The sequence below is a fragment of the Watersipora subatra genome, chromosome 3 (genome assembly GCF_963576615.1).
Source record: "Watersipora subatra chromosome 3, tzWatSuba1.1, whole genome shotgun sequence".
Taxonomy (NCBI): Eukaryota; Metazoa; Bryozoa; class Gymnolaemata; order Cheilostomatida; family Watersiporidae; genus Watersipora; species Watersipora subatra.
In genome coordinates this window covers 35438145-35451556 of record NC_088710.1, presented here as the reverse complement: position 1 = coordinate 35451556, position 13412 = coordinate 35438145, and the positions used below count along the sequence as shown (strand labels likewise).

Genomic DNA, 13412 nt, shown 5'->3' with positions numbered 1-13412 from the left:
TGCGTTCTAGTATCTTAACATTAGTTGTTATGTTTTTTGTTACCGTTATTACGTTTGTGTGGAACTATGGTTCACATATCCCAGGATGCATGACTAGCATTCCACTATGGCGCCCGTTGCTGAGGTGAAAATGCTTCGAAACAAAATATAGTGAAGTTGTTGCCCTATTAGAAGCGGTGACAGAACTCTCATACTAATAACGTGTAATATAGGTTTTGATCCGCGATATACCCTGTGCTCAATTAATCTTACGCTTTTTTTGGTGTTATTTTTATAAAACATGACTGAAAAAGGAAAATTCAATGAACAAAAAATCTAATCGTGTCGAACCTGAGACTTACTAGTGACCTGTTATGCATGTGTGTATATATGAAAACTTTTAGTATCACGCTGTTGTTACGACTGGCACTTGTTAATCATAACTGCTGTATACTACTTCATCTATCATTCACTTTCCGGAAAACAGTCAATTCTACAGTATGCTTCAATGCTCCTGTAACAGCTTTAACGTAACACTGCTTAATCTATATCTGTTAGCGGCACCTACTTTTTCGTCGGAATTGCTGGTCTACTGTTTCAAAGTGTTATACCTTTTAGGCACACATTATTTTATAGCTTGAATACCAAGGGTCTCTGCAGCTTTTTGATATCAGTGTAGCAGACTGCGTTTCAAATACAAAAGTAAGCTGTTCAATTTGAAGATATATTTTGTTTTAATCAAACAAGGACAACCGAGTTTTATGAGCTAGTTCAACGTGCTACGAATCAGAGTACTAAGATTAAACTCACTAGACTAAAAAGTGGTTGTAGATGAAACTTACAGCAATTCATTGAGTTTTCATTCAATTTGCTTCAGGAAGTAGTTCAGTTTAAGTACACCAAAACTATTCACGACTCTAAAATTAATCTAAGACTAATCTAAGATTAATCTAATATTTATCTTTATTTTGTCAAATACAAATTTACTAGGCCAATTTAAAGGCTCAAAGAGGATCACTAAGGTGCTCTGGCTTATATATTATTAAAAATAAATAATAGGATAAAGATTAATCATTAAAAGTTTGATAAACTATATTTGCTCTTTATTTGTGTCAATAAATAAAAAGTTAAGTGCAACCATTGAACAAAAAAGCATTTGTTAGTTAAAAACATGGCAGTTTTACCATGAACGAACCATCTGAAGCTAAAAGCCTACCTGTTTTCTACTTTAGCATGTTTTTTGTGTTGCAGTTTTTATTGTTTCGACTTATTGCATGAATATGAGATGACAATAGTTTATATCAGATGGCTATTGCTGACTGTTTTCTTTTGTTATAAAACAATCTGAAATTGTGATTCTTGTGATAAAATGGTGATTCTTAGGTCTTACATACAAACGTGTTTTTACATTCTTACCTCGAATGCTTTTAGCAAATCATGAATGAGACGTTATCAAGCAAGCTGATCGTATTCGACGCTTCTAAACGAGAAATATTCAACATTAGTAATGGACTTAAATCTATGAACAAAAAATTGAGGTCTGCATGGAAGGTTGTCAGGTAATTAATTTCAATTCTAAGTTTGTAAACTTATTGTGTAACATGCAAAGGTTACTTCTTAGGCAGTTGAATTTAGATGCAAAGGTTATTTCTTATTTTTTATTCTACAGTATCTGGTGAATATTTGTTTGTCTGTCTGTTTGTCTGCTGTGCGGAGCTTCCCATGCTTTATGAATTTACACAATTTTTTTGTAGATTTAATCGGAAAGCATCTTTCTATCATTTGGGACTGTTTTTTATGTTTGAGGTGATGTAATTGCCTGGATGTTTCTAGATTAAAATCGTTAAAACTTCATTGAGGTTAAAACAATCAGAAGCAAGATATGTGTGAAATGACGTCACTAGTTGTTAGCGTTGCGATAGTTAATACCAGTTATTGCGTTTAAGTTGAAGTGTTACACGTCTCTATTCTGTAGGTCTCTTTGCAACTATAGATGTCATGATCGCACTTTCATTTGAGCATTTTAATCATGATCAAGTTTTAAGGTTTTAATCTTGAAACATTCTGGCGATTGGGTCACCTCAAACATAAACAACAATTGCAAATGATAGAAAGACGCTGATACTTTCTGATAAAATCTACAAAACAATTGGTGCAATTCATCTTTAATTATGACTGGTGCCCGCTGCAATAACTGACACAGAAACTAATAAACTCATATCTCATGAATATCTAATTTTCCTCTTTCTTCTTGGCTCAATAGACAATTTTGTGAGTCGTGGTTGTTTAAGATACACGATGAAGGATATCACAAGCTCATTGCAATTTTACATTTCACAAAACTTAATATGAAAATAGCGAACTGCGATGGCTGCTAGCCTAATAATGTTGGCAGAGAAAACTAACTGGGCCAGAGTATCAGAGAATTTCATCTTTTTTAATTTTTTATTGATTTCCGTTAATTTGTGTTTTTTATGAATAGAATTTTTTACTCCATGAAGAGTGAACCGCGACGTAGCGCGGGATTACTGTATTATTATGTTGGACTTGTCTTCTTTTTTATGATGTCTGCTTATTGCAGCAACAAGGAGGAGATAACTTTAGACAAGCTGGCATTGGCCAGAGTGTATGTTATTTGTGGACCACGGGAAAAGTTTACTGCCGCGGAGTTTGAAACATTCAAACAATATTTAGAACGAGGAGGTAGTCTGCTTGTCATGATGGGTGAAGGAGGGGAGGCTAAATACGACACAAACATCAATTATTTACTAGAGCAATTTGGAGTCATGGTTAACAATGGTGAGGTCTCTTTCAATATTTCATCAAACAGTGCATTCAATTCCTAATCATGAAATATATTCAATCAGCCTGTAATATACATATTTATACATAGGCATAGATATGTACAAATGTAACTCCCATTGTGTCACTTATGTAACATGCATATTAAAAACAATTAAAATATAGCTGAGAAATAAATAGATGAGATAACAAAGATTACAATTTTTTTAGTTTTACCATCATGAAGCTAGTTTGTTACAAAAAAAGTGTGCATATCTACTGTGTATATAGTGGTTGAAGAGGTAATGGAATGCGTTGTCTTTCCTCCACAGATTTTACTGCTATGTTCTCCATATTAACTTCAGAAAGCTGATAAATTATCTACTTGACTGGTAGATAGAGTTTTAATTATGAACATTATTAAAAAAATTTCTCAAAAAAGGTTAGTCTAAACATATAAATAAATTTAATGATTTCTAATTTGTGTTTAGGTTATATGACTACATAAAGGACTCAGCTAAACAGAAACAAACCAATTTTGTACGTGAAGACTCTAGATCTTTTTTTCTGTGTATCTCTTCAAAAAAGATACACAGAAAAAAATTGCTATTCTTTTTTCTGTGAATCTTTGAAGTTTGCCAAATTGTATTGCTGAAATTCATTCGGTTTTATTGTAGGTCTTTCTTAATAATTTTTTTTTCTATTTCATAAAAAAGTTTAAAAACCCGCTGTAGACTGGGTTTCCGTGATGTTTGTATGACGCAAACACAACAAACAAAAGGTTAACTTGTTCAACAGTTTAAAAAGCATATTCATCAATTACTCCCAGCTCAGATAACACGCGATAATGTGAGGGAATAAAAGATGAACAATTATGTGTCGAACCATCTGTTGAAAGAAGTTGCACCTGTTTTAATGGACAATATCACAACACTTCTCTCCTCCAGTCTCCAGTTTGTCTAAGCTAGCTTTTTTTACTGACTTTTTATTCACCTAAAAAATTTGACCCTTCAGTTATAGGCCAGGTTAACTCTATTGCAGTTATAGGCAAGGTTAACTCTATTACAGTTATAGGCAAGGTTAACTCTATTACAATTATAGGCAAGGTTAACTCTATTACAGTTATAGGCCAGATTAACTCTATTACCGAACTGTGGGCCGGTATGAGGTTTTCATTAACCAGATATGCTCCACCAGTCGTATTTGATATTGATTCTCCAAGTACCAGGTTATAATGACATTTTAATACTAAAAACCAAGTGAATATTGAATGGGTTGCAAGAATTGTGTGCAATATTTCCCGTATATACTCCACCTCTCGTCGATTGCTTAGTAGTGTTAACATGCTAGCTATATGTATTTATCCGATACACCGAGCAAATGTGGAGTTACATAGTCTAAAAGAATATGAAGTTTTATTACGGTATCTGTTGTTTTGGAGACTATATTTAGCGATGAGAAGGTATGCAAATGCTGTTAGACTCGCTAAAATTGTTTTTATATGAATCTCTATTTATAGCAAAAAAAATTTTACAAACCTATACTCAGAGAAAGCACATTGCAAGTTTCTGTCTACTGATCATATTTTTTTATTTGTAAAAATAGGTAACTGGACAACTCACTCGTTGATATATTTGGTATCCCCAACGCATTAGCCATTTTGCATTCAGTGCAGCTGGTAGTCTTTTATCAGCTGTAACGAATAACTCAACAATTACGCCGAAGGGAGGCAAGGCAGTCAATTGGAACAGGTGATAAATTGGAACAGGTGGACTGACCGCAGAACAGGTGGTCTGCGGTCAGTCCACAAAGCTTAGGATCGTGAGTTCAAATCCCATTGAAAGCAATCTTTTTTATAATGCTCTAAGCGTGGCGTTGAACGGACACGGCTCTTATTACAGTAAAAATTGTATTAAAATTTTTAAACTATAAGTTCAGCATTATTTTCTCCTTTTAGCTTTAATCTCTAGTTGTTTTTTGTTCCTAACGATTTTTTTTACAATTCTGTTGGTTGTAAATTGATGCTAGTTATGTCATCTGACTTGCTGGTACTGTGGCTTTCAAATAATTTTACAATAGATCATCAACAGTAGTGTTTGGCCACCCTTGATCTTGAATGTTCTCTTTTGTTTGTCAATTGTAGTTTCTGTGAGTGAAACTCACAGCCAAAAAATGCTCAGATGTGTAATTATGCTGTTTTTACTCATATAATATTTAAGACAGCACACCATTCTATTGTTAGATGCTGTTGTTCGCACTAGCTACTATAAGTATTACCATCCAAAGGAAGCTCTTGTCGCTAACGGTGTCTTGAATAGAGCCGTGGCGTCTGCTGCTGGAAAGTCATTTCCTACTGGTTCTGAAGATGGCAATAATCTACAGTAGGTTTTCACTTCCTTCCTAGTTAGTGATTGTCTTCTAGCAGTACTCGTTATGCTGTGTGTATTAAATTTGGTACACTAAACCCTGGTCCGGGGTACCATTTAATCAAGATCTAACTAATACCTTATGTATACATTTAGTTAATATAGTGCTAGTTATACTCTTGTATGTCTGATAGTAGCATTTCCATAATTACAGTTCAACTATCTTTAATACTAGCGAGTCCTTTGACGTTTTTTCTCATTCTCTTTTTGAATTAGCCTGTTTTGACCCAAACAAATTAATAAACAAAGAGAATATGCTGGGGTTTAAAAGTAATTAAATGTTTTTAAAAGTTTTTTATGTTTCAAGTTAGCCAAAATCTCTGTGGGCAGAGTAACTTGTAATTTTCTCTGCTGTCTTTTCTTCATCTGCTGCCTTAACATCTGAAGTATGATGGCGATTTAAAAGCTTGTAACTTGGAGTTTCTATTATTGTTGCACAAATTTGTAGGTTTTCATTGACTCAAAATCTCACGCCAGTGAGTCATTCTTTTCTCATAATTGTGTCTCAAGCCCTCGCATCCTGTTTGCATGAGATTTTTCATTTTCTTGCACCACAAATTCTTTGTTACACTTTCCTGTCAGACTGAGATTAAGAGTTTTCATGTTGTTCTTCTCAAAGAGCTAGTCATTTGTTAAGTGAATTGTAGTGATTTATAGCAGAAGCCTATGTGGTCAGAAATTATGCAACTATAATTATTAGAGGTATTCGCTGGGATTTTCTTGAGGTTTTTTGGAGAGAATAAAAAACAGTTGTGATTCAATTAGGTGCGTTTCTCATTTATTCTCTCCATATCATTGACATTGCAAAAAACTATAGAAAAAATTATTTTGTATATTAGTTTTTTATCCAGTTTAAATCTCACTTATAGTATAAATTATTAGATATTGTTTAATATTTTACCGCCTCAAAAACAGATAAACTCTTTAGTTATGGGCTCCTTCATACCCACCTTCTTGTTATGAAATCCTTAGCCCAGCAAATGGTGATTTATACACTTGTAATTACAGAGCGTTGTCGTTTGTTTACCCATATGGTGCCACACTCAATGTAGCCAAACCTTCTACGGCAGTTCTCTCGTCCGGCAGTGTCTCATTTCCTTTAAACAGACCAGTCTGCGCTTTCTACACCTCTGTAAGTACCTTTTTAATTCAGTGTTGTTGACTGTGTAAGTACCTTCTTAACTCAGTGTTGATTGTGTAAGTACCTTCTTAACTCGGTGTTGATTGTGTAAGTACCTTCTTAACTCAGTGTTGTTGATTGTAGTCAGCTTGTATCCTCTTCCATCTTTTAGTTTTTTGTTGCCTATAACCTATAACAGGGAACTGTAAAATGTGATTAGATGATATTTTGTTTCGCAAAAAGGTTATTAAACACAGTGATGCAAGCGTGGATTTTATATTGTGTCCATAATTAATAGGAATTTCAACATGGCTGTTTTTTTATTTATAACCTGGTCAACCTTGGAGACTGTTGCTGGTTCTTCTGATGCACTTAACAAATGTTCAACTTTTTCTACAGCGTGATCTGCTCATGTGACATTTTTAATTTAAAAAATGGTCAAATATTATACTAATCACTTCATACTTTCTAGAGTTTTATTGCGTAACTTTGTTTAGCAGAATAGTCTCTTATACGTATGCTCGAACCAGTGGCTATTGTATGCCAGATTTATCAAATCATGGACCATTGAGCCTCAGTCGTAAATAACATAACAATATTATGTCATAAGACAGCTCAGAGTTAAGCCGTATTATAAGTGATCATTGTGAGAATTTACATTTCCTCTCATTTTTCACACTTACCTATTAATAGTGGATTTACAACATAATCTCTATACAGTGTTGCTGAAGTTATCCGTGCCCTAATATTTTTCTAATTAAAATGTGCTATAAGCCTGTTGGTCTCCTATGAATAACATGCTAGCTTATATGGGTCACCTATGTATAGCACCCTAGCTATGTGGGTCACCTACATATAACATGCTAGCTATGTGGGTCACATATGTATTGCATACTAGCTATACGAGTCACATATGTATAACATGCTAGCTATATGAGTCAAATACATGTATGTATAGCATGCCAGCTATGTGGGCTACCTTTGTTTTGCCTGTTAGCTATAAGCGCCATCTATGCATAGCATGTTAACTATATGGTTCACCTATGTATAGCATGCTAGCTATATGGGTCATCTATGTATAGCATGTTAGCTATATGAGTCACCTATGTATAGCATGCTAGCTATATGGGTCACTTACATATAGCATACTAGGTATGTAGGTCACCTATATATATATATATATATATCATGCTAACTATATGGGTCACTTATGTATAGCATGTTAGTCATATGGATCACCTATGTATAGCATGTTAGCTATATGGGTTGCCTCCGTATAGCATGTTAGCCATTCTGCTGAATTTCTGTAATAAAATAAACGTGTGTTTATGTAAACACAAAATATCTAAATCAAATTAGTTCTCAATAAGAATTGGGAGATCGGATCCGTATCTGAACTGACTGTTACATTTTGAATCAGTTCATCTCTAATATAAGACGCCAAATATGGTATATATATATGTATATATATATATACCATAATCGGCGTCTTATATTAGAGATATATTGGTATATATATATAGTATACTAGACTGATTGTGAGCTCTATTTTTCTTATTAACAGCCAAAGAGCAAGGGCAAGATGGCTATCTGTGGCTCAGCACATATGTTCTCTGATCAGTACATGGATAAGGAGGAGAACAGCAAGATATTTGTAAGTATTTATATTTACCTGCTGCATATGTGCACTACTGGCACCCTACTAAGTGCATGCTCGCATCTCACATCATAGCTCAGAACATATCGGTAGGAAGGCTTGTTGTTGAGTGCATGCTCACATCTCACATCATAGCTCAGAATATATCGCTAAGAAGTCTTGTTGTTGAGTGCGTGCTCACATCTCACATAATAGCTCAGAACATATCGGTAGGAAGGCTTGTTGTTGAGTGCATGTTCACATCTCACATCATAGCTCAGAACATATCAGTAGGAAGTCTTGTTGTTGAGTGCATGCTCACATCTCACATCATTGCTCAGAACATATCGGTAGGAAGGCTTGTTGTTGAGTGCATGCTCACATCTCACATCATAGCACAGAACATATCGGTAGGAAGGCTCGTTGTTGAGTGCATGCTCACATCTCACATCATAGCTCAGAACATATCAGTAGGAAGGCTTGTTGTGGAGTGCATGCTCGCATCTCACATCATAGCTCAAAACATATCAGTAGGAAGGCTTGTTGTTGAGTGCATGCTCACATCTCATATCATAGCTCAGAACATATCAGTAGGAAGGCTTGTTGTTGAGTGCATGCTCACATCTCACATCATATTCTATTAATTTTTCTCCATCTTTCACGTAAGTCTTCAGCATACCGTAACTCAATTCACATAAATTTAGTGTGTTGAATTGTGGAGAGTTCAAATAGGTTAACAGCGTGTTACCTTGTATTGTATGACAATAATATGCAATTCTTTATGTTTAACAGGATGTTATCATGCAGTTTCTAACTACGGATGACCTCAAATTAAATGCTATAGATGCAGATGATCCAGAGGTAAGTTTGTTTGGGTAACTGTTTATGGCCATTTTCGTTAACCGAGCTCCATTGCACAGCGGATACAAAGAACTCACTGTTAATCGAGCGAAATTTCCAGTGACATTAGATTGAGAGACCAAAACAACTTTAAGGTTTATACGACTGGCAAGCTATCAGTTATCATTTTCCACTTTAGTAGCATGAAAAACTTTATATAAGCTTAGAATGATTGAGTACCAGACATGTTTAGAGGTGTCGTTTGTAATAATTTCAATGAACAGACAACTCTGAATATCCTAGCATTCACCGGTTTCTTAATTCGTAGCTAATTTTATAGATATCCGACTACAATGAGCTGCCAGAAGTTGCCATGCTTGCAGACTCTGTCAAGTCTTGCCTCCAGGAAAGTGATGACATTCCTCGCGATTTCACTAGACTGTTTGATACAAAACTCTTCTCTCTGGACACATCATTGGTCACTCCCGCCTTGAAGTTAGTCTTTTATCCACTAGTCATATTAGGTATAGTTCTGCAATCATGAAATCATGAATCAATGGAGCTCACTCGTTTGTGAATCACTGATTTATTAGTTGCAGCTCTTTGATTGGACAGCTGATTAGTACAGTCACCCCTATATACTGATTTGTACAGTCACCTCTATATACTGATTAGTACAGTCACCTCTATATACTGATTAGTACAGTCACCTTTATATACTGATTAGTACAGTTACCGCTATATACTGATTAGTACAGTCACCTTTATATACTGATTAGTACAGTTACCTCTATATACTGATTAGTACAGTCACCTCTATATACTGATTAGTACAGTCACCTCTATATACTGATTAGTACAGTCACCTCTATATACTGATTAGTACAGTCACCTCTATATACTGATTAGTACAGTCACCTCTATATACTGATTAGTACAGTCACCTCTATATACTGATTAGTACAGTCACCTCTATATACTGATTAGTACAGTCGCCTCCATATACTGATTAGTACAGTTACCTCTATATACTAATTTAGTGACTTATGACACAAAGTCAGAGCATGTAATTGTCTGAACATACAAAGCAATTTCCAACATACTTGTACCACGTCTGAATTTTCTAATAACATCTCAGCTGTGTAAATAAAAGCAAAAGAGTGGTATTAATTAAAAATGATAAAATGATTCAAATGTTACATCAAATATATTTGTAATAATTTTAGTGTTGTCGAAGCTACACCATGTATTTCGATCACACACACTCTATGACATGTATTTTTATGAGTCACTTTATGCCATGCATTTCTAAGAGTCACTCTATGCCGTGCATATCTATGACACACTCTACCCCTGAAGCTATGCATTGCAAAGCCTAGATTTGCCTTTGTGTGTCTCTCAGGTGAACTAATAGTATGAACTTGTTTTCATTCGTTATCACTTCAATAATTTAGTTTTCACGTATAATATAGGTTTTTATAGTTGGGTTTCACAGAGTTATACATAATGCATTTGCTTTAATTTTATTATTTGAAGTATTCATTATTGTTTTTGGGTTTTGGAATGGATTAAACAAAGTACAATGTAATCATATGAGAACAATTGTTTTAACGTGTGACGTTTTGACATACAATGCATTGTTGAAATAGATTAACTTGGTATGTCAATGTTTGACTATTTGATTAGCTACTGTTGAAAAAGATAATAGCACCATCATGGTCACAATTACATCTACTCGGTACAACGACTAACTAATGCTTGGAGATGAAGAATAGGGTTGCCATCACTCACCCTTCGCAAGGCCCTAGATTCATTCTAAGAGTTGCCTCCTTTTTCTTATCTTTACTCTATTCCATAATACACAAATAAGGGAGTGTAACTCCAATTTAAAATTTTCTTTGGAAGACTCAATAAACATGTCAGTCTTTAAGGGTCTAGCAGTTATTCTGTTTGTTGTCCAAAATATGAGCAATCCAAAGAGTTTAAAGTTGCAAATGTGCCTGTCAACTGACTCATTAATGGAGCTCACCGCATATTGTTTAAATTGTATGTTAAATATTCTCTAAAACAGCCACAGCAAAGTTAAATAACAATTGTAACGCCTATGTTGGTAATTTTTAGATATATTTAAAATCAGCATCGAGAAGATGGTAATCACACCTTTATATTTTGTGTATTGAAGTTATTCAAATTGTGTAAAATCTGTACGTTTCCAGAGCATACACTTTATTAAACACGCCACACGAGCCATTGGGAGTTATTACCCCAGAATTTGAGACGCCTCTGCCACCCCTCCAACCGGCTGTTATACCACCGCAATTCAGAGAGCTACCTGCACCAGAATTGGATCTCTTTGATCTAGATGAGCAATTCTCAACAGAGAAAGTGCGCCTCGCGCAAATAACTAACAAGTGTAAGACATTTTATGTATTTCTAAGAAAATGCAAACATTTCCGTTGGACAAGTCATTTTTCCAAATCAATTTAAAGAAATTGAATGGGGAGTTTTTTTTATAAAAAAATATGTGACAAAATACAGCATGCTTGTTCAAAAAGTTCTATCATAGGGGAATAGCTAGTTTATTTTATTTGATGGACTGAAATAATCATTAATTTTTATTATTAGCTTTTTAGCAGGTTCAAGGATGTTGGTACACAGGCTAATATTTAGCACCAATGATCCCCTCTGATACATTGATGAGACTGGCGCCAGCATGTTCGTGTTGATTCAGAATGCTTTTGTGTTGTTTGCATTTGTGTTGCTCGCAGCACACTACCTGCATAGGTAATGCAAACCACACTGTTTGGCAAAATAGATCAAAAGGAAAACGTTGAAAGCGTCTGCATAACGGGTTAAAACTGACGAAAATAGAATTTTATGAAACAGATGAATGGTTGTTGACGACCAGCAAAATTAGGACAACATTTAGATTCATGTCATTGATTAATTGCGTTGTCATCAAACCCACTTTTTGAACTATTAAAAGTTACCAAAAACAATGAACCCACCATTATGATAATCCTTTTTGTGATTAAATATAACATGGTCATTGGAAATGGCCGTCATTGTGATAGTTTGTTGGACAGAATACAGCCATCACCTGAAACGTATACTTGTATAGTCACGCTTTTACAATCATAGTTCTGTAGACCATAGGGAGGTCTGATAATACATGTAGTAACTTTATGCATACCGTTAAAAGAATTTGGTATGGTTTCACTTGCAGGCAGTGACAGTGATCTGGAATACTATGTCCGAGAGTGCGGTGACATCCTCGGGGTCACCAAAAACCTGGCTGCCGACAGTCGAGATGCCAAGCATATTCTCGAATACATCATGGCTCAAGTTGTTGAGTTCAAAAAACTTAATCAGGTACATTTCATGTTCCAAGTTGATAACGTTATAAAAGGAAATCTATTTTAACATTATTAAAGGCATGTTAAAGAGTACAAGCTGAGATTAGAAAACAACAAATTATGTGTCATGTGTAGCACAAGCAGCATTGTGCAACGTTGAAGGGCAAGAATGTTGAATTATATTGAAAGCTGATACCTATTAATAGAAAGTTTATTAAAAGGTATGTGCAATCTGTCTAATAGATTGTAGTCTGGGAATGGCTTCTCTCTGTTGAAACTCACTATAAGTCGTTAGTAGAAATGAGTTTAGTAAACCAATGTGCAGGGTTGAAATGGTCTTCTGGGGGAAAACCATTTCAAGCCTGCACATAGGTCTTCTTCCGAAAGACCTTCCATTGGTATTCTTACTTGAGAAAGAAACAGTGATCTACATCTTGTAATCAACCACTCCTGTTCAGTCCATTGGGAAAGTAATGAAGTTTGTGCCTATATATATATCTCTGGCCACATCTGATTTTTGGTTTCAACATCTACTACCTTCAAACATTCATGTATGCCTTTTAGTGATTTTTGAGCGTGTCATTTTTTTAAAAGTGTTCCGAGTTATTTTGCCAGAAGATGGTAAAAAATGGGTTACACATTATTTACTGTACCATCTATACTGTACCTATACTGTACCTATACTGATTCCCTGTTTTACCTTTCACATAGCGAGAAGGAAAGGGCAGGTAGAGTTTATGCGTGCTTAAATATTTGTGTTGTTAGTTTATATTGTTGTTAGTAATGTTAGTAAGGAGTTATCCTCTCAACCATCATTGTGTATCCTATTTTAGTGAGCTGGAACATACTGAGGTAATCACCGCTGATCCTTTTGTTGTCTTGTACAATCCTGAAAGTAAACTATGAAAGTAAATGAAAGTAAACTTTTCATTGCATTAGCACACAGCACTCCTACCATCGCTATGTGTTACCTCACCTCCTTTCTTAACTGCAAGCACCTTTTTCTGAATCTCAAGGCAATTGTCTGCAGTTTTAAAAGAATTCTGTATTTTATAGGAACACGATCATTTAATGGACTGATGCATCGAACAGACAAACTCGTCCTGACAGTTATGCAAGGTCATATGGCTAACACTTATCAACAGCATTGCCTATCAACATTTTTAACATGCAATAGGAGTCTTGGTAACTGAAATGGCTATACATGACTTGGTATATGCTGCAACGCCTGCAAGTATCCTAGAGATATTTTGAAGATTTATACATTTTACATC

General features: G+C 35.0%; 1 protein-coding gene across 1 annotated transcript; it reads left to right on the top strand.

The window, feature by feature from the left end:
- Nucleotides 1-112: 112 nt before the first annotated feature.
- LOC137392238 (intraflagellar transport protein 52 homolog) lies at nucleotides 113-13404 on the top strand. The gene is made up of 11 exons (XM_068078904.1): nucleotides 113-124; nucleotides 1411-1538; nucleotides 2561-2778; nucleotides 5003-5141; nucleotides 6195-6318; nucleotides 7871-7960; nucleotides 8735-8803; nucleotides 9123-9277; nucleotides 10999-11195; nucleotides 12009-12154; nucleotides 13195-13404. The coding sequence occupies exons 2-11, from the start codon at nucleotides 1417-1419 to the stop codon at nucleotides 13216-13218; spliced, it is 1284 nt and encodes a 427-aa protein (XP_067935005.1). The 5' UTR covers nucleotides 113-124; nucleotides 1411-1416; the 3' UTR covers nucleotides 13219-13404.
- The last annotated feature ends 8 nt before the right edge of the window (nucleotides 13405-13412 follow it).

What these genes read in the sequence shown, in the direction of transcription:
- LOC137392238 (XM_068078904.1), top strand. Translation starts at nt 1,417, where the DNA reads ATGAATGAGACGTTATCAAGCAAGCTGATCGTATTCGACGCTTCTAAA. An exon ending in TCTGCATGGAAGGTTGTCAG is followed by an intron (nt 1,539 to 2,560) that starts GTAATTAATTTC and finishes TGCTTATTGCAG; the next exon opens with CAACAAGGAGGAGATAACTT. An exon ending in TGGAGTCATGGTTAACAATG is followed by an intron (nt 2,779 to 5,002) that starts GTGAGGTCTCTT and finishes TTCTATTGTTAG; the next exon opens with ATGCTGTTGTTCGCACTAGC.